This window comes from Hyperolius riggenbachi, chromosome 1 (genome assembly GCF_040937935.1).
Source record: "Hyperolius riggenbachi isolate aHypRig1 chromosome 1, aHypRig1.pri, whole genome shotgun sequence".
In the NCBI taxonomy this organism is placed as follows: domain Eukaryota; kingdom Metazoa; phylum Chordata; class Amphibia; order Anura; family Hyperoliidae; genus Hyperolius; species Hyperolius riggenbachi.
In genome coordinates, this window is record NC_090646.1 from 157,640,128 (window position 1) to 157,668,094 (window position 27,967).

At 43.9% G+C, this 27,967-nt stretch overlaps 1 protein-coding gene and 1 long non-coding RNA gene across 2 annotated transcripts in view; one reads left to right on the forward strand and one right to left on the reverse strand.

Moving 5' to 3' along the window:
* Positions 1-640: 640 nt before the first annotated feature.
* Positions 641-27,288, reverse strand: LOC137546548 (uncharacterized). The gene is made up of 3 exons (XR_011026281.1): positions 27,207-27,288; positions 6,737-6,778; positions 641-686 (listed from the first exon to the last, which is right to left on the reverse strand). It is a non-coding gene; the product is annotated as an uncharacterized lncRNA (long non-coding RNA).
* The window catches only part of HPGD (15-hydroxyprostaglandin dehydrogenase), an 84,757-nt gene continuing 77,632 nt past the window's right edge, over positions 20,843-27,967 (forward strand). The window contains exon 1 of the mRNA XM_068269130.1: positions 20,843-21,179. Within this exon, the coding sequence (XP_068125231.1) occupies positions 21,087-21,179 (93 nt within the window). The 5' untranslated portion in view covers positions 20,843-21,086. The remainder of the gene's footprint in view (positions 21,180-27,967) is intronic.

Sequence of the window (27,967 nt, forward strand, 5' to 3'; positions counted from 1 at the left end):
GCTGAGCGAGGTACACAGAGTGGCAGTAAACAGAATGCTATATAGTGTGGCTGAGCGAGCGGTGTACTACTGTTCCCAGCAGCGACACACAATGACTGGGGGGGACCCTGGCTAGCGTGGCTGGAGAGCGAACTACCCTGCCTGCCTACCCAAAGCTAAACCCACAGAGAAATGGCGGAGATATGACGTGGTTCGGGTATTTATTTACCCGAACCACGTGACCGTTCGGCCAATCAGAGCGCGTTCGGGCCCGAACCACGTGACCCGTTCGGCCAATCACAGCGCTAGCCGAACGTTCGGGGAACGTTCGGCCATGCGCTCTTAGTTCGGCCATGTGGCCGAACGGTTTGGCCGAGCACCGTCAGGTGTTCGGCCGAACTCGAACATCACCCGAACAGGGTGATGTTCTGCAGAACCCGAACAGTGGCGAACACTGTTCGCCCATCACTAGCCTACGCTAGAGAGCACTTCAATTGGAGGCTCAATCTAGCTAGTTTTTACAGCCACCAATCAAATTCATAGCCTTCCCTCCTATGTATTAAGTATTAAATAACCCCATTAGAGGACACTATACTATATTAAAAGTAACATAATTTGTGTCTCACCAACTCACCGCCATACATGCTATATTGGTCTGCACTCTGCAGAATGGGTGGGGCAACGATACGGGCACAGCAGGCAAAAAACTGCAAGATAAAGACAAAATTATACCTCAAAAATGTAAATACATATTAAGGAATGACAGTTAAAAATATTATAATATAAAAATGAATAGGAAGAGTAAAAGTTAGGCTAACTTAAAGAAAAAAAGTCATTTCCATTGTACTATTGTAACCTCCACAGTGAGGAGTCTGGATACAGCACTGAAAACACTCGTATGTATATTAGCTAGGGCAAAACTACAAATTACACGGTGTGCTTGTTTCCTTAAAGGGCAAATAAAGTGAGAGGGATATGGAGGCTGCCATATTTATTTCTTTTTAAACAGCTCTGCTGATCTATTTGGATGCAGCAGTGTTTGAATAACACCAGAAACAAACATGCAGCTAATCTTGTCAGATCTGACAATAATGTCAGAAACGCCTGATCTGCCGCATGCTTGTTCAGTGTCTATGGCTAAAAGTATTAAAGAGGAACTGTGATGAAAATTTAATTTAATTTAAAAATTAATTTAATTTAGAAATTTAAAACACATACAAATAAGAAGTACATTTTTTCCCAAGTAAAATGAGCCATACATTACGTTTCTCCTATGTTGCTGTCACTTACAGTAGGTAGTAGAAATCAGACATTACCGACAGGCTTTGCGTTAGTCCATCTCTCCATAGGGGATTCTCAGCATGGCCTTTATTCTTTATAAAGACATTCCCTGAAAAAAGATTTATACAAAGATGCTGGCCAGCCTCCCTGCTCGCTGCGCACTTTTTTGGCAGTTGGATGGAGCAACTGCCATTCACTAAGTGCATTCTGAAAATAAAGAAAAAAACCCTTCAGCACCTCCCTTTCCCTAATAATTTATTTAATGTCCTAAAATGTTTAAACTAGAGGCGATGTGCCTGGATATATGTATGTTTATTCTTATCATTGATCCCTGTGGCTAGGGTCCAATTCGGTGCACTCCCCCTTCCCCTGTATGTTTGTCAGCATGCAGACAGCTTATGCTGGTGTATGCGCATGGTGCACATGGACACATAATGTTAGCTCCCTTGTGCGATTGGTAAGATGCACTGTCTTTCCCAGGAGAGGAAGTTAGGATGTGTGCTCCTAATCCATTGATAGGTTTGATGCAATTAATGTGTTTGCATGTCTGCACTATGCATGTTACAGGGCCAGAGTTAGGACACCTATGTTTACCTGGGTACTTCTACGCAGTATAGGTGACTAAGCATAAGAATGCATTCTTCTGTGAACTAAAACCCTGGCTTTTAATTTAGCTGTAGGGATAACAGTTGTGCCTGGATGAGTAAATCTGTGAATGCATTTGTTTGAACATTTGCATGTGAGTGTGCGAAGGGTTAATTGATTTTTTCTGTTTCTAGCCACACCCCCTTCAGCACCTCCCTTTCCCTAATAATTTATTTAATGTCCTAACTAGAGGCGATGTGCCTGGATATATGTATGTTTATATGAAGAAAACCCTGAGAACCCCCCACGAGAAGATGGGTTAGTCCAAAATTTGTTGGTAATGTCAGATTTCTACTACTTGCTGTAAGTGGCAGCAACATAGGAGAAAAGTCATTTATGGCTTTTTTACACGTACTTCTAATTTGTATATGTTTACATGTATTTTAAATTTTAAGATTTTTGCGACAGAGGTCCTTTAAGAGGCAGAGGTTCAGCAGGACTGCCAGGCAACTGGTATTGCTTAAAAGGAAATACATATGGCAGCATCCATATGCCGCTCTCTTCCGTTGTCCTTTAATTAATTTCTGTAAAATAAAAAGATATATACTTTATTATTGTTTGTAGGGCCCTATTTAGGAAGTAAAGGAGATTCAGTTTATCTCCGCTTTTTCACGACTTTTCAAAATTTGTTCTCCAAGTTTTTCTTTCATTTTTATTAAAGAGAGAACATCATTTTTTTGTTGGTGAACTGAGCTGGAAAAGGGGACAAAACAAGTACTGTGAATCCCTAAAGTGGGAGAAGGAAGCTCCACTGAAATAAACGAAACTAAGTAGCGTAACAAGCGGTATATTAGAAATGTGCCTGTTACCCAAGTAATGTTGTGCTATTCACACAATGCGCACTATGTAACTGATGCAAGTACCGGTGAAATGTCAGCTGAGCATGTCCCAGTGTGTTTTCTTGACAACCCCACTTCATCAGGTAATAGTGCAGCAAGGCACCAGAGTTCATACCATTGTTACTGCTTGTTTTTTGGAGGACAGACCCCTCTGGCAATCCAAATGGAACCATATGCTCGAGTGGAAATGGGAATTCTGCCTATATAGTGGTTTGTGAATAAATTGCTATTACTTATTATACCAATTCTCTTTTCAAATAAACTATTACAGGTTCCTAATAGGCTCCAGGTGTCACCTCTGTCCCTCACTCTCAATCCTTTTCCACCCTTTAGCCTCAAAATATGCTTGAAATTTCCAGGAAATTCAGAGCCTGTTATTTTGGATTTGTACATTCATTCAATCGCTTATCTGATGATATGATGGATTGTGGGAGTAGCTTCTTGTTTGCATAAAGCTGAATATTTGCCTTGTGTTTTAGTAGGCAAAATTGTTCTCAGTAATCATGATGCAAGAAGAGGGAAGAACATCAGCTGTGTGAGTCACAGGTAGAAAGAGCAGGAGAGATCTGTGCCACTTTGCACTCTCTCCCAGCAGCACTAAATGTCAGATTGCTACCCTCCTCCCCTTCAATCCCTTGCCTCCTATGCTCATGGTATTGCCAGATCAAGTAAGCCAGCTCTTGATTGGGGCTGCTTTGCAAGTGGGAAGGGGGACTGAAATTTTACCCCCTTCCCTTACAAAGAAAACTTTTGTCCTTGTCAAAGACAAGAGGCATGTTTCCAGGGGGAGGTGGGAGTAACTACTCACACCTATGTTGTGATAGCCACTGAGTGGAAATCTGGAAGTCCCGTTTTATAAGATCCAGATATCACTATCTTCTAGGGGTTTGGAATCAGTATAAAGGTACAGTGGCTGGATAGTGTACTAGTTAAGGGCTCTGCCTTTGAGATGGGAGACCAGGGTTCAAATCCTGGCTATGGTACCTATTCAATAAGAAGTCCTTGGGCAAGACTTCCTAACACTGCAGGATGGTGTCTTGAGTGCGCCCTTAGTGGCTGCAGCTGTAGATTGCTTTGAGTTGAACAGGAGAAAAGCGCTATACAAAAGCTAGGATTATTAGGTAATAACCCCTACCAATTCCCAAACATTGGAGGTCTGCTGAAACTCCTTGGTAAAACTGCTGTGGTGTTTATTTTCAAAGGTCTTCCAAAGCTGCGGCCACCCTCACCTGTGTCACCTTGGCCCGCCCCTAAATCCACAGCAATGGCCTAATGGTGGCTGCTGAGCTGGGGGTGGACTGCGGCAACATAGCCCTTAAGATAAAAATGGCTGTGGCGGTCTTGCCAGTGTACAGGGGGTGGAGTTTCAGATGTCTAATGATTTACAGGCAAACGGTTGAGGTACTGCCGCTGACACCTGCCAATCCTTGCAGCTCTAACACGGAGCTTTACAACAAGGGATCTTTTGCACTTATATATTTAAAATCTGTTCCTCTATAACAAAAAGACTCTATGAAAGCCCTGCAGTAACAGACAAAAGACAGCACCTCATGTCAGAAGAGTACTGGGACAATGGAGTGCCATCCCGCTACCACAGCCGCATGTAGCATGGCCGATAATTAAAAGGAACCTGAGGTATTTATTTATTTCCTTTTAAACAATACCAGTTGCCTGGCAATCCTGCTGATCTTTCTGGAACTGGAACCTGAAACAAGCATGTAGCTAATCTTGTCAGATTTGTCATAAACCTCTAATCTGCATGCTTGTTCAGGGTATATGGCTTAAAGTATTAGAGGCAGGGGATCAGCAGGACAGCTAGGTAATGTGTATTATTTTAAAGGAAATAAGCATATCAGCCTACATATCCCTCTCACCTTGGGTGCCCTTTAAGCTTATGGAGAGATCATGGTGCTGTTATTCCGTATTGATACTCAATATTTAGCCCTAACAACATCACTGCTATGCAGACCACCACAATCCTGAAGATATAGGGCACCCCAGCAAAGTCATATTTGACTCTCCTGCTGCAGTTTCTGTTGTTTCACTGAAACTGACCAATAAGAATTCTCAGCAGTGCTATTTTGCTCTCTTCTGCCCTCTTCACACCCCATTTACTCTTATAAGTTACGTACTCAGCGCCCGATTGGTCCAGCGACGTCCCCTTGACGACGGTCATCAAGTGGCGCCTCTTTCTTCTTGTGGTGTTACACAACGGGCGTATATGGGAAGTAAGTGATCTTAGTACTTTGCGCAGAGTCGTTGGGGATATTAAAGATCCGATCTGCCATGTTAAACTATGTTGCACAATGTAGGGTAACATCGCCACAAATATAGCACCGTGGGTATGGATCTTAACTCCTCTATCTCTATCTATGCCATCTTGCTCTCTCTTTGTTGTCTGTCTTTCCTTGGTATTCCAAATCTTTCAAAACCCTACAGCACAGATCCCCCCTGTGCCCAAGTGCGCAAACTTTGGTTAGTATAATTAGAAAACTTAGGAGATCCAGTTTAGAACACTTTAGTGACAGAGGATCAGTGCATCAGCCATGAAAGCTGTATGCTCTCTAACAAGGTATTAGTATGGCTTGTTTCATGCTCTCTCACTTTAAGATTAAATTAACCCTCATATCAATAAGATGTTACTGGGGCACGTAGATAAACCTATGGTATCGTGGCCACAGCGGCATGCAGAGCCCTCTTTGTGGCCACACATGCTACATCACCCCATTGCCACCGCTCGCCACCACTATGTCCCGCCAATGATCTGCGGATGCCGCATTACTGAAGGGAGTGGAGCATCCATGCACAGAGATGTCGTGCAGTGAAAAGGGTTGTTGAATTAATCTAGGGGTCTCATGATTGTTGAATTTGTCATGTGGGGGGCCTCACCATTACTGAATTTGTCATGTTTCAGTTATCACGATTGCACATTTTATTTGGGGCCTCATGGTTGCTGAACTTATCAACTTGGGCGTCATGGTTGCTGCTAGAAGGAGAAAGCACAGTAGTGAGTCGTGGAACGTGGCTAATACTTTGCGTGTCAAGCGAATGAGACGCATAGGATCCCATGGACTTATGGGTAAGTTAACCCCCGTCTCCCACGGTCATAGCTGCTATAATTACCATTTTGATTCGGAGTAGCTGTGAACTCCTAGCTACTCGGAAGATCATCCCAGATTGCTGCATTTGTCATGTGGGGGTCTTATGATTGCACTATTTGTTATTTGTAGACCTCGTGATTTTGGAATTAATCTGGGGGTCTCATGATTGTTGAATTTGTCATTTGGGGGGGGGGGCTTTGTCATTACTGCATTTGTCATGTTTGAGTTATCATGATTGCACATTTTATTTGGAGCCTCATGATTTCTGAACTTGTCATCTTGGGCCTCATGATTGCTGCATTTATCATGTGGGATCCTCATGATTGCACAAGTTTTTAAATGGAAGCTTCATGATTGCTATAGTTTTATCTTAACTAAAACCACAGTATCCATTATAAATTGCTGTGTTGGCACTCTATGATAAATAAGTGGATTTTGGGTCATTGTTTCAGCACTCGGCTTCTATAAGATTCAATATCACTGATGTATCTGATAACATTTTTTTAAATTCTTTCTGTATAGTGTAAGAGTCATTTAAACGTGTGCAGTTCACAGCTGCTAAGACATGTTCATGTATTTCTTGTAGTACAGGTATGGCAAGTCTGTGTGACTATATCCACTGTAATTGCTAGCGTGACATAACAGAGCGTAATGTATTGACAACTTCATAGCAATTAAATGTTTGGCAATAATTGAGTCAGAAGGGTTGAACACTTTTTTTTTCTGTGCCCTGAAGACAAGGAAATGAAAATCAGTCATCGTATATAGGTGGAGCTACTTTAGTACACAAAATTATCACTCAGTTTTAGAACAATCTATTTATACAACTAGAGTTAATATTTAGATCAAAAACAGGAAACGCCTTTGTATCATTAAAAGGAGTTACCTTACCTGTAGTGCCTGACAATGCAGTGATGCCTTTTTGTACTGCTGCTGTTTTAAATAGACAACATATTATTGTTATTATTTATTTACAAAAACATTTGAGAAGCACATTTGAAAAAGCCCTGAGTTAAAATGAGCACAGATTTACTGGATAGTACAATATCAGTAACTCTAACAATATTCTACTATCACATACCCTAACCCTAGTGTCACGCTACCCCTCCCCTACGGCGTGCATATAAAGAGAACCTGTAAGAAAAAAAGAGCCCCTCGGGGTACTTTTCTGGGGGGGGGGGGGGTTCTGGATCCTAATGAGCCTTCTCCCTTTCTCCTGTGCAGCACGGATCCAGCGCTGAGACCCCCGGATGACAGCAGACAGCAATATTTACTTTTAAGATCCAGCACAAGTGCAGCATCATCTTCCCCCTCGGGCTCTGACAAAAATAGCCGAGCCCGATCGGGTCCACTCTACTGCACAGACGTCTCACTCCTGCTCAGTAGAGCGGACCTGATTGGGCTCAGCTTGCACTGGATCCCAAAGGTAAATATTGCTGCATGCTGTAGGCACTATTGCGCCTATGGGCATTTTTTGGGGGAGTTAGCCTTGGATCGGTGCTGCACAGGTGGAGGGGGAACCCTCATTAGGATCCAGAAGCTTCCCCCTCCTGAGGTAACTACCCCATACAGGCACTTTTTTTTCCCTAAAAGATTCTCTTTAAAAAAGCTGCTAGTTAAAATGAGCTCAGATTTACCAGATTGCAGAATATCTTGTAACTTTATCTATCACATACCCTAACCTATTTCTCACATTACCCCTCCTCTATCCACACCTAACACTAACCCCCACCCCACGCCTAACACTATCCACCCACTTGTGTCTAGCACTAACCCTCCTACACCTAACACTAACCTTTGGCGCTATAGCAGCAATTTTACCAGCACACAATTTGCCTTCCCATTGGTGGTAATGGAACAAAATTTGCGCTTGACATAACTGCAATGTAACAGGCGCCCATTGCTGCAATTTCTACTCGGACCTATGGCGGTGTCCAAATTATCAGGCTCCATCTGCACCTAATTTACCTTATTCGCTCAGAGTGGGTTCTCAAACTTATGTTACTACCACAGACTGGGGCTGATTTTGGGGGGAGCCATGTACCGTAATCTGGAAGCATGTTTTTGGTATGCCGACTGATGCAAGCATGGAAAGAAGAAATACAAACTACACAACCCATGCAGTTAGCATCTTGGCTGTGGTGGCTAGCAGGCAGAAGCAACTTTTAATTATTATTATTACTACAGTACAGTATTTTCTTCCTCCATTCATAAAATGCTAACACATTTCACAAATCTATACAATTAAGTAATACAGAGCTGCTGATTGCAAATGCAAGACACATAAAAAAAATGATTCACAAAAACTAAAATCTTGTAGCCATGCGTGGGACATGGTTAGGAATAAATCTAGACATGCATTTATCAATAATAATGCCTAATGGATTTTTAGATTTGATTCTGAAATCAAATTGAAGGTAAATTAAATACATTTTCGGCTGTTCAATCAATAAAAAGTGATCATTATTGGGCTGCAAATCAAAATTCTGTTTGATGATCAGGATGGGAAATTGTATACAATTGCACAGGAATTGGTTGTCATTTCATCTACTTTCACGTGACTGTAGATTGATTTACTCTTTCTGACTGTGCACTTTGACATCAATCTAATTAAACTTTCAGTAAACTATTGAGGCTTCCCCCGTCCTCCTCTGTTTCGCTGTGGGTCCAGGATGTAAATATTTACCTTTCCGGCTCCAGCACAGTTACCGCTCTGGTCTCGGAAATAGACGGAAGTAGCCAATCTCAGTTGGGTCCGCTCCACTGTGCAGGAATAAGACCCCTGTGCAGTAGAGCAACCCGACTGGATCGGCTATTTCCGTCTATTTCCGGGCTGAGAGCCGCAACAGCGCCACCCGCTGGAGCCAGGGAAGGTAAATATATCAAGCCTGATCAGGCTTGTCGAGCGAGGATTGTGGGACGCTTCAGAGGAGCCAGCGCTGGATTGCCTGCAGCTACAGAGGTGGGGGAAGCCTCATTGGGACCCTGAGGCTTCCCCTCCCGAGGTTAGTACCCCCCAGGGGGCTTTTTTGTTATTACAGAGTCTCTTAAAAGGACATCCGAGGTGAAAATAAACTGATGAGATAAACAATTGTATCTATCCTCCTTCTCCCAAAATGATGTTTTTTTAGGTGTCCTGCAGTTTTATTTTATATTTAAATCTATTTTTTACGTTTTTACTGTTTCATTGTCTCTGCTCAATGACACATGCATTGAAGTTTGCCATAACTAAACTCTACAAACTATTGATCCTTTTCATTTCTTTCCTGCTCTTAGAAGCCATTTGCTGACAGGAAAGTGTTTTATAGCTGTAATTCCTCATCAGTGAGGGTCACGGCTATAGTCCGATCCAGTTCTGACACAGACAGAAACCGTCACTTTCATACCCGATTTTTTTTACTCTTTTAGGCAGAGAAAGAAAAAAAGGAATACAGCATAGTCATTTGTGTGCTTGGCACTGTACATACACATGTCTATCTCATTATGTCACGTCACCTCGGTGTCCTTTAAGTCCTTTCTTGCTTGCTGGTGGTTTAAACGGACACTAAATAGACCCTAAAAATGAAATACTGCTCATGTGTGGCCCGTCCGTGCATCCATCTCGATCTTGCGCCCATCGCCATGAGCATTCTGCGCATGCGCGGTTCATTCTTTCGAGAACCGCACATGCGCAGAACGCTCACAGAGAAGGGGCACGAGATTGAGACAGGCATGCGGACTGGGTGAGCATAAGCAGTTGTGCACAACTCCTGGCCATGTCGAGCAGCTAACAGAGCCACCAGTGGGTAAAGGGGGGGACACCAAGGGACCTCACAGGCTACAGTACGTACAGTACAGTACGTATTGCATTTTTAGGGTCTAGTCAGTGTCCCTTTAAATTGCAATTTATTGATAAGGTATTAAAATATCAACTAGGAGAAAAATTTGCACATACAGTTAATTGAACAGGGACCTCCGTCTCCCTCTCTATAGGAATGTTCAAAAACCAGCATAAAACATGACATCTGTTGTGTTTGTAGGAGAGATTTTATATCAGTGCCTGCTTCAGCAGCACCTTCTGTTTAACCTTCCTGCTTTATACAGACAATTTGATCTGAAGCCACTTAACATGCCAATACATTTATTGTCTGTAGTGAGATATCAGCATACCTGGAAGGAACTCAGGAAGCCATGGAAAGAATGTACTGCAGATACCATAGGGTTGATCTATTAAAACCGCAGAATGCTGGAGGACATGAGTGATACAATAAACTTGGGCTGGGATTTTTATAAAGCATCTACTAATACAAATAAACATTTGGGCCCTTGATTGGGTTATATTGAAACACTGTGGGGTACGCTGAATTAGCAGGTATATGATTGCAGTCTCAAGCAGATATACAGTACCAACTTTTATTTAATGTCCCCTGGCTTTTCTGAATGTACAGTATTAAAGATAAGTTGTGCGTCTGTTCATATGACTAGCACAGCACGAGTTCTAAAGGTTTCAACACACACTAGATAAAAGGCAGCCAAAATGAAAAATAAGGGCATACATTTGAAAAAGGCAACTGTTTTAAAGAGGAGCTGTTAGGTATAAGGTCTCAGAGAAAATAAACACATATATCAGTAGCTAAAGATTGGCTGTACTTACATTACATATGCATTTCACTGTCCACGTTTGGATTTCACAGAATTTGTATATAGTATATGCAGAGATAGATGCTCCTGACAGCTCATGGCAGGCTCCATGTTTTTCTGTCAAATGTGTCGTCATGTCCTGCCTGCTTCCTGATCACAGATAAGCTCCTACTTGAACAACACAGTGTGCAGTGAATATTAATGAGCCATGTGGCTAGGAACAATAGCTGACTCCTGCAGTATACTCTGCCCGGAGATTTATCAGTGCTATGCGCTGGACTGATTACAAGCTGCTGTAACATCTCATTAGCAGCCGAGGGGAGGGCTCCAGAATGCTTTGCAGTTTAGTATGCGGCTTGCGTCCTTATGGGTCTATAACAGCCTTGCTGATAAGCACACATCAAAGGTAACTGAGATTTTTATCTTCACTAATGGCTTTTGGGCTTCCTTCTAAACTGTTTAACACAGGAGAATAGAGGTTTAAATTAGCTTCTGCAGCCTGACAGTTACTCTTTAAAGAGGAACTGTCGCGAAAATCTTAAAATTTAAAACACATACAAGTAGTACATTTCTTCCAGAGTAAAATGAGCCAATTACTTTTCTCCTATGTTGCTTTCACTTACAGTAGGTAGTAGAGATCTGACATTACTGACAGGTTTTGGGTTAGTCCATCTCTTCATGGGGGATTCTCAGCATGGCCTTTATACATTATAAACACATTCCCTGAAAAAGGTTTATACAAGGATGCTGGCCAGCCTCCCTGCTCACCGTACACTTTTTCAGCAGTTGGACAGAGCAATTGACATTCACTAAGTGCTTTTAAAAATACCTGAAAACCCCCCATGAGAAGATGGGCTAGTTCAAAGTCGGTAATGTCAGATTTCTACTACTTACTGTAAGTGACAGCAAAATAGGAGAAAAGTCATTAATGGCTCATTTTACTCTGAAAGAAATGTACTTCTTATTTGTATATGTTTACATGTATTTTAAATATTAAGATTTTTGTGGTCCTAAATAGCGCAGGATAGCATTCAGGGGCATAACTAGAAATCCCAGGGCCCCCTGTGAATCTTTGGATGAGCCCCCCCGCTTTCTGTACATGTAAACTGAGAACCAATGTTATTCCATTGGCTAGTGCACACTTAAATGTGTTTTCCCCATGCAGATAAAAACAGCAGTGAAGCACTGGGAGCATTTTCTCTATCAATTACATTAGCTTCTGTGATAAAACGTGCATGTTTTCGCACATACAGACACACATGGGACTTGATTCACTAAACCGTGCTAATTCATAGCACGGCCGTGCTAGCGTTTTTTGTGCACGGCTTTGCGTTTTTGCGGGCGCAAATTCGCGACTGCGCGCGAACATTCACAATTGTGCGTGAAAATTCACGCTTGCATGTGAAAAAACACGCGCAAAACGCTAGCTCGGTCATGCTATGAGTTAGCACGGTTTAGTGAATCAAGCCCATGGTGTGCAGAAAATGCACAAAGAAAACCGACAGACGAGTGTGCTCCCAGCCTAAGCTTATTACACTTACTCTGTCCATCTTTGATGGAGCAAAATTGGCTCTGCAGACTTACAGTACAGAGCATTTGGGGAGGGGTAGAGAGGTTGAGGGCTGGGCACTGTACACAAGAGCCTGCTGCACACTGAATAGGGACTGTCTACAAATCTTTGTCTACAAAACTTTGTATGATCTGTTATCAGTGGCTGAGCAGATGCAGTCATTAGAACAACTGTGCAGATAGCAGAAAGCTTTTTTCTCTCCATGCCCTTAGTTTTAATTCTCTCAGGACAGGGAAAAGAAACTTCTCCCAGGCGCAAGTTACCTGCACAGTAGTGAGGGCCCGACTGGGATTGGCTATCTCCGTCTGATCCGAGCCAATACTGTGTCTGCGCTGGAGCTGGGAAAGGTAAATATTGCAGGCGCTACTGGGCCTGCGCCACAGCCTGACAAATAGTTAACTGTGGCCTCGGAGGGGCCCAGCAAGACCACTGTGGGACAGAGGAGGACGGGGGATGCCTCAATCGGATCCAGAGGCTTCCCCCTCCCAAATTAAGTACCCCTCTGGGGACCTTTTTTCAATACAGAGTCTCTTTAATGAGACACGGTAACTAGAAAAACGGCCCCTGGGGTGTACTCACCTCAGGAGGGGGAAGCCTCCAGCGGGGGGCCCTGTTTCAGCTTTCGGCTCCAAAGTAGACGGAAATACCCGATCTCAGTCGGGTCAGTTCTACTGCGCAGGCGCCGGAGACTTGCGCCTGCGCAGTAGAATGGACCCGACTGAGATCGGGTATTTCCGCCTACTTCGGAGCGCAGCGCCGCTACTGCGCCTGCGCTGGAGCCAGGAAGGTAAATATTTACATCGCCGACGTTCGGAGGGGCACAGCGCAAGACCACCGTGGGACGCAGGTTGATGGGGGAAGCCTCGATAGGATCCAGAGGCTTCCCCCTCCCAAGGTGAGTACCCCCCAGGGGCTGTTTTTCTCAGTACAGGTTTTCTTTAAAGGGGCTCACAGTGATCACCTCATAAGGAGCCAATCCTTACCGATAGGAGGAAGCCAGACTGTCACATGACAGCCAAATTTACTTCCTGCAGCATTCGGCTCAGCACTGCAGGAATATATGACAAATCAGAGTTAGAAAGCCGCAGATGCAGCGTAATTTCTACCTACTGCAGTCCCAAGACTGTTAGTGACCCCTGATGCCAGAGCAGCCCCGATCGCATTGTTTTTATTGTTTACTTTAATACTTATCACTATTTAAATTGTATGTAGATTATCATTACTAGAGATTATCATTGAGATTCTTGCAATGCAATGCAAAATTATGCACATTTTTAACCCAATTATATGCAGCTTGAAAATGGGCCAATTGGATCCAGCCATAGTGGAATTCAGTCGGTCCTTCTTCAAGCTGAATACGTTTGCATGCAAAATTTGTAGACAATTCTGCATCAGCTCGGAATTATTTGCATCTCATTGACCTTCCCTAGTCACTAGGGATGTCGCGAACATAGAATTTTCTGTTCGCGAACAGCAAACACGAACTTCCGAAAAACTGTTCGCAAACAGGTGAATCTGGCGAACCGCCATAGACTTTAATGGGCAGGCGAATTTTAAAAGCTACAAAGACTGTTTCTGGCCCCAGACCGAAAATAAAGTGAATTTGTAAGACATAAAAGTTTTATACATAGACTGGGTTGCAAAAGTATTCGGCCCCCTTAAAGAGGATCTGTAACATGAAAAGATCCCCTGGGGGGTACTCACCTCGGGTGGGGGAAGCCTCCGGATCCTAATGAGGCTTCCCACGCCGTCCTCCATCCGTCAGGGGTCTCGCTGCAGCCCTCCGTACAAGATGACGTCAATATTTACCTTCCCGGCTCCTGCGCAGGCGCTCTGACGGCTGTCGGCTCCGAACTACACGGAAATACCCGATCGCCGTCGGATCTGCTCTACTGCGCAGGCGCAAGTTTCCTGCACCTGCGCAGTAGAGCGGACCCGAATGAGATCGGGTATTTCCGTGTAGTTCGCCACAGCGCCCCCGCTGGAGCCAGCAAAGGTAAATATTGAACTGACAGTTGGCTCTGTCGCCGGCTGTTCGGAGGGCTGCAGCAAGACCCCCATGGGACAGAGGACGGCGTGAGAAGCCTCATTAGAATCCGGAGGCTTCCCCCACCCGAGGTGAGTACCCCCCAGGGGATCTTTTTAATGTTACAGAGTCTCTTTAAAGTTTTCCACATTTTGTCACATTACTGCCACAAACATGCATCAATTTTATTGGAATTCTACGTGAACGACCAATACAAAGTGGTGTACATGTGAGAAGTGGATTGAAAATCATACATCATTCCAAACATTTTTTACAAATAAATAACTGCAGAATGGGGGTGTGCATAATTATTCGGCCCCCTGAGTCAATACTTTGTAGAGCCACCTTTTGCTGCAATTACAGCTGCCAGTCTTTTAGGGTATGTCTCTACCAGCTTTGCACATCTAGAGAATGAAATCCTTGCCCATTCATAGAATTTTCTGTTCGCGAACAGCAAACACGAACTTCCGAAAACTGTTCGCAAACAGGTGAATCTGGCGAACCGCCATAGACTTTAATGGGCAGGCGAATTTTAAAAGCTACAAAGCTACTGTTTCTGGCCCCAAAAGTGATTAAAAAGTTGTTTCAAGGGGTCTAATACCTGGACTGTGGCATGCCAGAGGGGGATCCATGCCAAAATTCTTACCAAAAATTACAAAGTTGATGCAAAGTCGATTTTTAATCCCTAAAGGGCAGAAATCACATTGTGCACAGCTCTGGGTGTCAGTGGGCTGTGGAGTGTCACCCACAGAGAAATGCAATAGTACTATCAGAATACAGTAAAATAATAAGGCACTGGAGTGGTTCTATGCGTGTGAGGCAACAGCAGTAGTGTGCACACAGCTCTGGGTGTCAGTGGGCTGTGGAGTGTCACACAAAAAAAAAAAAAAACCATAGGAGACCGATGTACTAGCCCTCAATAGGGCTGCGTGAAGTGCTTTCACAGCAAGTTAGGAACAAGAACACAGGCCTAGCTAATGCTTTCCCTACCTATCTGCAGCAAGTCTGCCTCTGCTCTCACTAACAGTCAGAAGCCAGCAGAGAATTGATCCAATATGGCCACCGCAACTGCTTTTCGAGAGGGGGTGGGGAGTCCAGGAAGGGGTGCTAGCTGATTGGCTGCCATGTGTCTGCTGACTGTGAAGTAAGGGGCCAAAGTCTAGCTCAATGATAATGTATAGGGGGCGAATCAAACACGCCAAATGTTCGCCGCGAATGCAAACAGCCGATGTTCGCAGAAACTGTTTGAGCCAGCTCTACTAGTCACTACCAGCACAGCAGTCTACGTCTATAAAAAGGTCAAATCATACTGAGGATGGTGGAATCGGCTTATTATCTCCTTTTATCTCTAGAAAGATAGACAACTTGGCACAGCGTTTCTGCTGGCCGTCACCACTATAGCAAAACAAAGAGATAAAAATATATTGTGACTGAATCACAAGTAGGAGAGGCACAGAAATCATAGATCACAAGGGACGTGTAAGAAACCGAAAATAAAGTGAATTTGTAAGACATAAAAGTTTTATACATACAGTGGGTTGCAAAAGTATTCGGCCCCCTTAAAGTTTTCCACATTTTGTCACATTACTGCCACAAACATGCATCAATTTTATTGGAATTCCACGTGAAAGACCAATACAAAGTGGTGTACATGTGAGAAGTGGATCGGAAATCATACATCATTCCAAACATTTTTTACAAATAAATAACTGCAAAGTGGGGTGTGCGTAATTATTCTGCCCCCCTGAGTCAATACTTTGTTGAACCACCTTTTGCTGCAATTACAGCTGCCAGTCTTTTAGGGTATGTCTCTACCAGCTTTGCACATCTAGAGACTGAAATCCTTGCCCATTCTTCTTTGCAAAATAGCTCCAGCTCAGTCAGATTAGATGGACAGCGTTTGTGAACAGCAGTTTTCAGATCTTGCCACAGACTCTCGATTGGATTTAGATCTGGACTTTGACTGGGCCATTCTAACACATATATATGTTTTGTTTTAAACCATTCCATTGTTGCCCTGGCTTTATGTTTAGGGTCATTGTTCTGCTGGAAGGTGAACCTCCGCCCCAGTCTCAAGTCTTTTGCAGTCTCCAAGAGGTTTTCTTCCAAGTTTGCCCTGTATTTGGCTCCATCCATCTTCCCATCAACTCTGACCAGCTTCCCTGTCCCTGCTGAAGAGATGCACCCCCCGAGCATGATGCTGCCACCACCATATTTGACAGTGGGGATGGTGTGTTCAGAGTGATGTGCAGTGTTAGTTTTCCGCCACACATAGCGTTTTGCATTTTGGCCAAAAAATTCAATTTTGGTCTCATCTGACCAGAGCACCTTCTTCCACATGGTTGCTGTGTCCCCCACATGGCTTGTGGAAAACTGCAAACGGGACTTCTTATGCTTTCTGTTAACAGTGCCTTTCTTCTTGCCACTCTTCCATAAAGGCCAACTTTGTACAGTGCATGACTAATAGTTGTCCTATGGACAGAGTCTCCCACCTAAGCTGTAGATCTCTGCAGCTCGTCCAGAGTCACCATGGGCCTCTTGACTGCATTTCTGATCAGCACTCTCATTGTTCGGCCTGTGAGTTTAGGTGGATGGCCTTGTCTTGGTAGGTTTACAGTTGTGCCATACTCCTTCCATTTCTGAATGATCGCTTGAACAGTGCTCCGTGGGATGTTCAAGGCTTTGGAAATCTTTTTGTAGCCTAAGCCTGCTTTAAATTTCTCAATAACTTGATTCCTGACCTGTGTTGTGTGTTCTTTGGACTTCACGGTGTTGTTGCTCCCAATATTCTCTTAGACAACCTCTGAGGCCCTCACAGAGCAGCTGTATTTGTACTGACATTAGATTACACACAGGTGCACTCTATTTAGTCATTAGCACTCATCAGGCAATGTCTATAGGCAACTGACTGCACTCAGATCAAATAATTATGCACACACCACTTTGCAGTTATTTATTTGTAAAAAATGTTTGGAATCATGCATGATTTTCGTTCCACTTCTCATGTGTACACCACTTTGTGTTGGTCTTTCTTGTGGAATTCCAATAAAATTGATTCATGTTTGTGGCAGTAATGTGACAAAATGTGGAAAACTTCAAGGGGGACCAAAAACTTTTGAAACCCACTGTACCTGGGGCTTCCTCCAGCCTCCTCCACGTAGATCACTCCCTCGCCGCAGTCTAAAGCCTCCTACATTCTCATGCATAGTGCACTATGCATGTTACAGGGCCAGAGTTAGGACACCTATGTTTACCTGGGTACTTCTAGTATAGGTGACTAAGCATAAGAATGCATTCTTCTGTGAACTAAGACCCCGGCTTTTAACTTAGCTGTTGGGATAACAGTTGTGCCTGGATGAGTGAATCTGCGAATGCATTTGTTTGAACATTTGCATGCGAGAGTGTGAAGAGTTAATAGATTTTTGCTGTTTTCTAGCCACGCCCCCTTCAGCACCTCCATTTCCCTAATAACTTATTTAATGTCCTAACTAGAGGCAATGTGCCTGGATATATATATATATATATATATATATATATATATATATATATGTATTTTTGGGGAACCACTGCTGTCAGATTGAGTGTATTTTGGGGAACTGCTGCCAGGTGAGAGTTGTCTACCATATTAAGGGGGCATTCTGCCTATTTATGTGCCTCATGGCTGCTGAATTTGTCTTGTTGGGGGCCTCATGATTGCTGAATTTGTCTTGTTGGGGGCCTCATGATTGCTGAATTTGTCTTGTTGGGGACCTCATGATTGCTGAGTTGGTCATGTTGGGGGCCTCATGATTGCTGAATTTGTCTTGATGGGGGGCCTCATGATTGCTGAATTTGTCTTGTTGGGGGTCACATGATTGCTAACTGTGAGACTATGGAAAAAGCTGAATCATCATCATATGAGACAATAGCATTAAACCTACTTTTTCCGCTTTTTAAAACAGAAACTGAAACTGGGAGGTTCTAAAAAAATGAATACATTTTTCAGGAGTAGGATGGATGAAATTGTTTATCTTCACATTCAGGGGCGTAACTAGAAATCACTGGGCCCCCCTGCAAAACTTTAGATGGGGCCCCCTTCCCCCTGCACACTTAATAGGTACTGTCTACAAGTCTTTGTCTACAAAACTTTGTATGGTTCGTTATCAGTGGCTGAGCAGATGCAGTCATTAGAACAATTGTGCAGGGAGCAGAAAGTTTTTTTCTCTCCTTGCAGTGAGTTGTCAGCCTCTCAGGACAGGGCCCCCTGTGGCTTCTGGGCATCCCTGCGGCTGCATCCCTTGCAGGGTCTATTGTTACGCCCCTGTTCACAGTTTATTTTCAACTTGGATTTTCCATAATGTTCATGCATGAGTTAAAACGTTTGTATTTAGTTTAAATTGCTCTTGGCACTTTGTGATAGTAAAGTGACTTTGCAGTTTAGACACTCGACCTCCAAAAGGTTAGTCACCACTGTCCTAATCTAATGTCCCACCATTGCTTAGTTCATGTAAACTTGTCTCCACCCACGACCACACCCACATTCTGGTTCATGACCACACCCATTTAGCCCCATTTTTACACAACACCACCCCGAATTTTCGGCGCGGCACGCTGTACGCGCCGCCCCTCTTTTTCCTCCCCCCCTTTTTGCCCCCCCCCCCCCCCCTCCTGGAACATTTTCTGCGGACACCCATGGCGCCGGCGGAACAGGTAATTTATTGCTGCAGTCGGGAGGAACCGGAGTGACCTGAGGCAGGCGGCAGTGACAGCTCCACAGATTGTGAATTAATTTCATGCTGAAATCGATTCAAAATCGACAGCTCCACAGATTGTGAATCAATTTCATGCTGAAATCGATTCAAAATCTGTGGGCAGTATATGGTCATCCATTAGTTCCCTATCTGATCAGATTCAATCAGACAGGGATCTATCTGTTGGTCGATCTGGTGGCAATCGACCAGTGTATGGCTGCCTTTAGATACATACACTACAGAAAACACACATAAACATATGGCTTAGGCAGGGATATTAGATTGTGAGCCCCTCTGAGGGACAGTTAAGTGACAAGACTGTCTCTGTACAGCGCTGCGTAAGATGTCAGCACGATATAAATACAATTTAGCTTATAAATAAAAAAACAGCCTGCGCCTGCCAGCGCTGATCAGCCGCTGGCAGGCTGATCACTGACCGTGATAGTTGACAGTTACAGAGACAAGAGCCTGCACTCGTGCGAGCTCCCATCAAATCTCGTTCCTCGCGAGATGATGCACATATGCTTTGTGGAGGAATAAGAGAGCTTCTCTGCCACTACAATCCTACATTAGGCAGTCAGCAAGAGGTTAAGATCCCTGACGACTCCCGCACAAAGTACGGCAATTACCTGAAGTCCTTGTCGTGTCCATCTCCGATACCGTGTAACATTGCGCATACCCGCCGGCCGGAAGATGGATCAGGGGAGCGCTCTTCGTCAGGGAGACATCGCTGGATCCGTCTCCCTGCATTGTGCATTAAAGAGACTCTGTACTAAAAATAAAATGCCCCTGGGGGGTACTCACCTTGGGAGGGGGAAGCCTCTGGATCCTATCGAGGCTTCCCCATCCTTCTCCGTCCAATGGTGGTCTTGCTCTGGCCCTTGCAATGCACATCTGACAATTTGTCAGGCTGTGCAATATTTACCTTCCCGGCTCTAGCGGGTGGCGCTGTTGCGGCTCTCGGCTTGGAAATAGACGATCCCAGTCGGGTCTGTTCTACTGCGCAGGCGTCTTAGAGCGGACCCGACAAGGATCGGCTATTTCCGTCTATTTCGAGCCGAGAGTCACAACTGCGTCTGCACTGGAGCCGGGAAGGTAAATATTTACATGGCTGCTGTTCGTGGACATCAAGAGAGACCACAGTGGGATGGAGGAGGACGAGGGAAGCCCCCATAGGATCCAAAGGCTTCCCCCTCCCGAGGTGAAGACCTCCAGGGGCATTTTTTTTAATACATATTCTCTTTCAAGGAAACCAGAGCTGGTATAAATAAAACATTTTATACATACCTGGGGCTTCCTCCAGCCCCAATACGCACGGATCGCTTCCACGCCGCCGTCCTCAGTCTCCTGCAGCTCCGATACCGTGTCCCCGCACTTCCGACAGTCGGGCCAGTCTACGCAGGAGAAGTGCGCCCTCTACATATCTCTCCGGGTGCTGCTGCAGAGATACGCAAACAGCGGACTTCACTTACGTCAGACTGGCTCTGACTGACGGAAGTGCGGGCACTGACTGAGGCTGAGGACAGCGGCGTGGGAGCGATCCATGCGTATGGGGCTGAAGGAAGCCACAGGTATGTATAAAACTGTTTAGTTATACCAGCTCTGGTACACTTTAAGTACATAGATAGTTGTCAGTCTATCAGAACGGGAAAAATAAACTTTTTTTTCTCATGGACTGCCAGAAAATGTACAGGGCTAAAGCGCCCGCCTGTAGTGTCTATGATTTGCAACACCACAGCGCCCATCCTGACTTGCGCTCCTCTCCTTTTATCTTTAGAAAGATAAGATATCAAACTTGACACAGCTTTTCTGCTGGCCGTCACCACTATAGCAAAAGGAGATTATTATCCTGACTGAATCACAAGTGGGAGAGAGACAGAAGTCACAATCACAGGGGACGTGTCAGAAACCGAAAATAAAATGGATTTGTAAGAAATAAATGAGTGAATCAGCACAGGGCAAGCTGTGTCGTTACAGAACCGTGGGTGTGCGGAACGTATCTGTTTAGTCATCTATAAATAAGTTTATCAGCCGCCAGCCCGGGTAGGATGTAGTTAAAGGGCAGGTAAGAGTGACAAGGATACCTAGGCTCAGCACTCAGCCCATGTGCCCGCCCTCTACTAGAGAGACTACAGATAACACACAGTAGACGACACTCCGAGAAGGAAGGGGGAGGACAGACGCACGAGTTCTGCAGGAGGATCACATAGCCACATACACAGAGGAGACAGCTGGACCCGGGACCGCAGCCTTCATAGTGAGACGAGCAGGCATCCGCACATAACAGCCTTCATCATGTATGCCAATGGGAAGGTGGCAATGGTCACTGGAGCCGCACAGGGGATTGGAAGAGCGATGGTGGAGGAACTTTTACATAAGGGAGCTGTTGTAAGTTGGTAACGTGCATGCAACATGTTGTTTATGCTACTGTCAGAAACAATGCATTGATCTGCCTGGAATCCTCGGTGTCCTTGTTATTAGCATTTTGTACGTGCACCCCAGGGGGGTTACTTTTGTTGGGCTTAGGGGGTAGTTCAGCTTGTTGCAGTCAGTTCAATGCTGCAAGTTTTGAGATTTAAATGGAATTGATAAATCATGAATTAAGGTGCCCATGCATCCAGCGATTTTGCTGTATGATCGATTATTTGATTCGATAATTTTATTGAATGGAAAGAGAATTGAGTGTGTTCCAGTTTGCCCAATCGATGAAAAGTGGCTGATAGAATGTCGAATCGACCAGCTTAATCAATTGAGCAGGATGCAAGGTACCGGTCGATCGCTCAGGAATCTGCTTCTTTGGTCAGATCGATTAGTGAAGATGAATCGCACAGGATATCGATTGTAGTGTGTGGGTCAGTAGTTGATCGACCTTTCAATCAACCATACTTAAATTGATTCCCCAATAAAGTTGATCGCTTTGTCGATTGAATAAGAATCGCTAGATGTATGCTGCCTTAAGCTGTCCTGAATAAAGCTAGCCATACATCTAGCGATTCTGATTTATTCGAAAAAGCAGCAATCGACTTTATTGTGGAATCGACTTCAGTATAGTTGATGGAAAGTTGATCAACTAGTGTCCCATACACAGCAAGCGATTCCTATGCAATTCACTGTCACTAATCAATCTGATGTCTCCATGCTCTGAATGCAAAAATCGATTCAGAGTCGATCGAATGATATGTAAATAGTAGCCGATTCCTGTGCGATCGACTGATATCTTGCTTCCTGCTCGATCGACTAAACTGGTCGATTCAACATGAAATCAGCCACTTTTCATCAATCGGGCGTACTGGAACACATTCGATTCTCTCTCGATTTGATAAAATGATGGAATCAAATGGTCGATCGTACAGCAAAATCACTAGATGTATGGGCACCTTAAAGGGAACCTTAACTGCCGTGGAAAAATAAATTCACTTACCTGGGGGCTTTCCCAAGCCTCCTGCAGCCGTCCTGTGCCCGCGCCGGTCCTTCGGTGCCCTCCGGTCTTCCTCCGCCGCTAAGTTTCGTTTTCGGACGACTGCCAGTCATCCTCGGGCCTCTTCCGCATTCCTCGTCGTAAACTGCAGTAAAGCGCGTCCGCATGACGCCAAACGCGTCATGTGCATGACGCCAAACGCGTCATGCGGACGCGCTTTACTGCAGTTTACGACGAGGAATGCGAAAGTAGCCCGAGGACGACTGGCAGTCGTCCGAAAACGAAACTTAGCGGCGGAGGGAGACCGGAGGGCACCGAAGGACCGGCGCGGGCACAGGACGGCTGCAGGAGGCTTGGGAAAGCCCCCAGGTAAGTGAATTTATTTTTCCACGGCAGTTAAGGTTCCCTTTAAGTATTCTATTGGTTAATCAAAGGGGAATGTCTAGAGAGCATGTGTATTCAATGATGGGATTATCCTAACTAATACTGTATATATGTATCATAGGTTATCTGAGGTGATTTTATGGACAATAGGGGGTCGTTGGTAATCACCATAATGTATATAGGGGGTTTTTAGGAATGTTTAGAAACACTGTCCCAGCAAACTGTCACTGTTCCAATGAACTAGTACTGAAGTGCCTCTGAAACACAATGAGCTGTAGTTTCTAATTAAATTTCATCAACTCTTTGGCCCAGTGCACACCGAGCGGTTTTAGCAGCGATCCGCCAACCGCATCCGCCTGTGAAAACGCTTGGCTAATGTACTTCAATGAGATGGTGCACACCAGTGGTTTGAGGTTTTAAGCAAACCGAAAACGTGCCTCCTGCTGAATCTATCTTATGTGTGTCACTCACTAGGAACAGATTTCCAATAGATTTCAGTATAAAATCTACTAGTAAATGTATCAAAATGCAGCGTTGCACTATACGATCCAATGCAATGCTGTGGGCCATCGATCTGCTGCCAGTAGCCGATCGACCTAGAAATTCCATCCGGACTGATTAAGTAAATCAATCAAATTTTGCCATAAATCTATCAGTCAATCGATCATGCTGCCTGCTGCATCAATTTCTAGCAAATTCGATCACATCTTTCGAATTGGCCATATGTCAATGGCAGAAATCGATGAGTGTATGGGTACCTTTAATCATTAACAAGTTCTGATGATATTACATTTAGATCAGCTCCAGAAGTCTTCTCCTTTTGATATGAAAATTGAATTGTTTCAAAGGCTGAAGATTTCAGTTCCAAAGGTGGGTATATTCAGTGGTAAAATTGTTGTGCAAAGGCAGCACATTGCGTAATGCACATTATATTAGCGGCACACATTGTGTACACAATCGAGGCTGCACTATTTGTGCAATGTGGGCGATGTTACTTGTGTAAGTACTGCCGGTAAGATTGCCATGCACTGCCTCTGTAGGGCAATTTTGCAGCTGCTTCCTGAATATACCCCAATTGTACTGTGCTGACTAGGATATTTTAGGATATTGACAGCATTGTAGTTTTTGCAGACTTTATCTAAAGTTTGTCTTGTGGCACTGTGCTAGATTTTAGAACTTCTGCAACTAAAGGTGCCCATACATTAGACGAGGTGTGGGCAGATAAGATGATGTATGGGCAGATTCTAACAAGAGATTGATGTCCCTCTGATCGGAGAGAGATCTGTTGCCTGCCCATACACCACAGGCCGATTCCAGATCGATTTCAGCAAGAAATCTCTCGGGAATCGGTGTTGTGACGCTGCATCAGCCGGCCCCGGTGCTGTCCCCCCTTAGTGTAAAATGTGCCCCCCAGTGCTCTGTGCATGCATACTTTACCTGTTGGTGTCCACCTCTGGCTCCGTCCTCCATCCACACATGGTTGTCAGCGTAACGTGGGCACATGAGTGACATCACACATGCCAGCAACCATATGGGGCACGTGTATGTGGACGGAGGACAGAACATGAAGCCAGTGGTGGATACCAACAGGTAAAGTAAGCAGGCATGCGGCACATTTTACACTAGGGTGAACAGTGCAGGGGGTTTCCTCGCTCATCCTGATATCGCACGCCATTACCGCCATGCACCCGATCGAGCATATTCGCCCTACATCTTGTAGCATGTCTGATCAATACATGTGACCAGTTTCCTGCCAAAATCGGTCGCATTGTCGATCGAGCATGCTCTTGGCAGCATCGATTTTTATCAGATTCATCGATCGGCCGCCAAGTCACCTGATGTATGGCCATCTTTAAAGAGGAACTGTCACAAAAATCTTAAAATGTAAAACACATACAAAGTACATTTCTCCCAGAGTAAAATGAGCCATAAATTACTTCTCTCCTATGTTGCTGTCACTTACAGTAGGTAGTAGTAATCTGACATTACCGACAGGTTTTGGGCTAGTCCATCTCTCCATAGGGGATTCTCAGCATGGCCTGTATTCTTTATAAAGACACTCCCTGAAAAAGGATTTATACAATGATGCTGGCCAGCCTCCCCGCTCACTGTACACTATTTTGGCAGTTGGACGGAGCAACTGCCATTCACTAAGTGCTTTTAAAAATAAAGAAAACCCTGTGAACCCCCCTATGAGAAGATCAGCTAGTCGGTAATGCCAGATTTCTACTTCTTATTGTAAGTGACAGGAACATAGGAGAAAAGTAATTTATGGCTCATTTTACTCTGGGAGAAATTTACTTCTTATTTATATGTGTTTTAAATTTTAAGATTTTCGCAACTCAAGTCACTTTTACTCCTAATGCTGGGAACACACAATACGTAGGGGAATAAGTACTAAAAAAATTATTCTGAGTATTTTCTTCCTTGCTGGTGGTTTAAAAGGGTTTTTTTTATTAACAGGTTTATGGAAATATCACCCAGGATAATACTCAGGAGAAAAAGTTAATTGCATATGGGCCAAAATGTTTTAAGAAGGCAAGTCTATATTAAAGCAAACCTGAAATGTTAATTAAGGCCTAGTGCACACCGGTTTTTGGAGCGATCCGCCGGCCGCATCCGCCTGTAAAAACGTTTGGCTAATGTATTACAATGGGATAGTGCACACCGGCGGTTTGAGGTTTTTGCCAAGCCGCAAACGCGCCTCCTGCTGCACGTTTGTGGTTTTCGGAAGCGTTTCGTCCTCAATGTAAAGTATAGGAAAAACGCAAACCGCTCTGAAAAACGCTACTTCAGAGCGGTTTGCCAGGCGTTTTTGTTACAGAAGCTGTTCAGTAACAGCTTTTACTGTAACAATATGTGTAATCTGCTACACAAAAACGCACCCAAAACCGCTAGGTGTGTTTAGAAAACGTCTCTAAACATGCCTAGAATCGCTCTGAAATCAGCTCCAAAAACCGCTGGCGTTTTGTGGATCTGCTAGCGGTTTTGGTGTGCACTGGGCCTATTAGTGTATTTATACTTACCTGGGGCTTCTTCCAGCCCCATGAGATGCATGGACTCCCTCGCCATACTCTCCAGAAGCTCCGTTCTCTTGTTATCCTCAACAGTGATCTTGAAAAAGTACCAAAAAGGCAAAAAAGTACTGTCAAAATAATAGTATCTTCATGCCTGTGGGTGGCTTAAATGGCATTGGTCCATAATGCAATTAACTTTTACACCTGAGTTATCTCCTAGGAGATAATTTTCATCTTCTCTTTAAACTAACTTTTCAGCATTTTACAATTGAAAAAGGACACAAAAATTGATGAATAGGTACCATCAAATTTATGTTGAGTATTTTCTTACTTGCTGGTTTTCTTTCATGCCAAGTTGTGAAAATATCACCGAGGAGAATACTTAGGAGAAAAATTGAAAATATCACTTTGAAAAATTGAATTGAATAAGGGCCATACAAGAAGACATGTGGCTGACCCAGAGAAGCTTAGAGATGGTCATCCAGGAAAGGCTTTAGCTATATTACATTGCCAGTTTCTCTGAGATCAAAGGATTGGCTGATGTTTGTTTAATTTATTTGGCATTACTAAATTTAAAGAGGAACTGTAGTGAAAATAACATCTTAAATAAAATTGCTTATTGTTTACAATATTCATTAATAGATTATTTAGTCAGTGTTTGCCCATTGTAAAATATTTCCTCTCCCTGATTTACCTTCTGCAATTTATCACCGGTAGTGATATCTTTAGTTCTGCTTGGTGATCTGTACAGAATGTTTATTACTGAGAGTCCTATGTACAGAGGGAGATAGTGCTTGCTTGGAAGTTTGAAAAAGCTGGTATTTCCCACAATGCAATGAGGTTCACAGACAGCAAACTGTCAGGACCTTAGCCATGACATCACAGTGTAGGAGGGGTTCCACCACAATAGCAGGCCACTCAGATCCTCTGATGTTCTATTTGAGAAAAGGTGAAGATTTCTTGTCAGCTGCTGATTGGAATGAAGTTCAATCATTGGTTAAGGTTCCTCATTAATGTATGCCGTGTGTGGTGTTACTAAAGAGCAATTTTCTTTTTTTTACAAAAAGGGAATTTATGTAACTTGGAGACCAGCAATGGAATAGAGCCAAAAGTTTGTTTTTAAGTGCATGCTGATAAAGTGAAAAATACACCAATATTATAGTGAGCCATTTACATGAGTCATCATCAGACGTTTTCTAAGACTAAAAGAAGATAACCAGGCCTACAACACAGGTCTTTAGCTTGTGTCAGTTTGTGACAGGCATTAATTTTATTATATCAAGGAGAGCTGAGCCACAAGTATAAAAATATAATAGTAAACTGTTGAAAAGTAATGTTAAATATTTAAAGAAAGAAAGAAGGCATTCGGCAAGATGGTCACACTTTTCCCCTTTTTTTGGTTGCTCACATAGTGACTTATAATGGCACACAGAACTTGCAGTGCTAGACTCCCAGGGTTGATTTTCAGCCAGGACAAAATCTGCATGGAGTTTGTATGTAGTGCTGCTCAAATCCAGATCCGGGAGATACCCGGATACTTGCTATCCGGATATCTCCCAGTAAACCTGTGCGGGGTGGGCGGGGGCTCAAGCTTACCTGTCTGACGTCTTCTTCGTCCGTGACTGGCGTCTCCCACGATGCGGTCCAGGCGCATCACGTGACTACAAACACTTCCTCCTTCAACCCGGACGTGACCGCCGCGTGGAACGATAGATAACGTAATGAAAAAAAAGTGCTTAATTTTTACAATAATTATTTATAAATGATTTAGTCAGTGTTGGCCCATTGTAAAATCTTTCCTCTCCCTGATTTACATTCTGACATTTATCACATGGCGACATCTTCACTGATGGCAGGTGATGTATGTGGAAGGAGATGCTGCTTTTTTGGCAGTTGGAAACAGCTGTTATTTCATACAATGCAACAAAGCTCCCACAGTGTGATGTCAGTAGCTAGGTGCTGACGTCACACGGTGGGAGGAGTTTCACCACAATTTCAGCCATACAGAGCCCCCTGATGATCTGTTTGAAAAAAGGTAAAGATTTCTTGTGGGAAAGGGGGTATCAGCTACTGATTGGGATGAAGTTCAATCCTTGGTTACAGTTCCTCTTTAAAGTCTAGAGTTAGGAAGTTTGGGTTAGTCACCAATAGGATTTTAAAAATAAGGGGTGAGATGTGGGTGGTGTTAGATTTATGCATCAGAAAAGCATATTCTGTTGGAGGAGGTTAGGGATAGGCTTTACGAAGGGCACTGGTTAAGAAGAATGATGGACTAGAAGCTCAGAACTATTCCAGATGAAAGCACAGACACATCCTAGTACTGTAGTAGAATATCAGTAATTGCACAACTACTGATA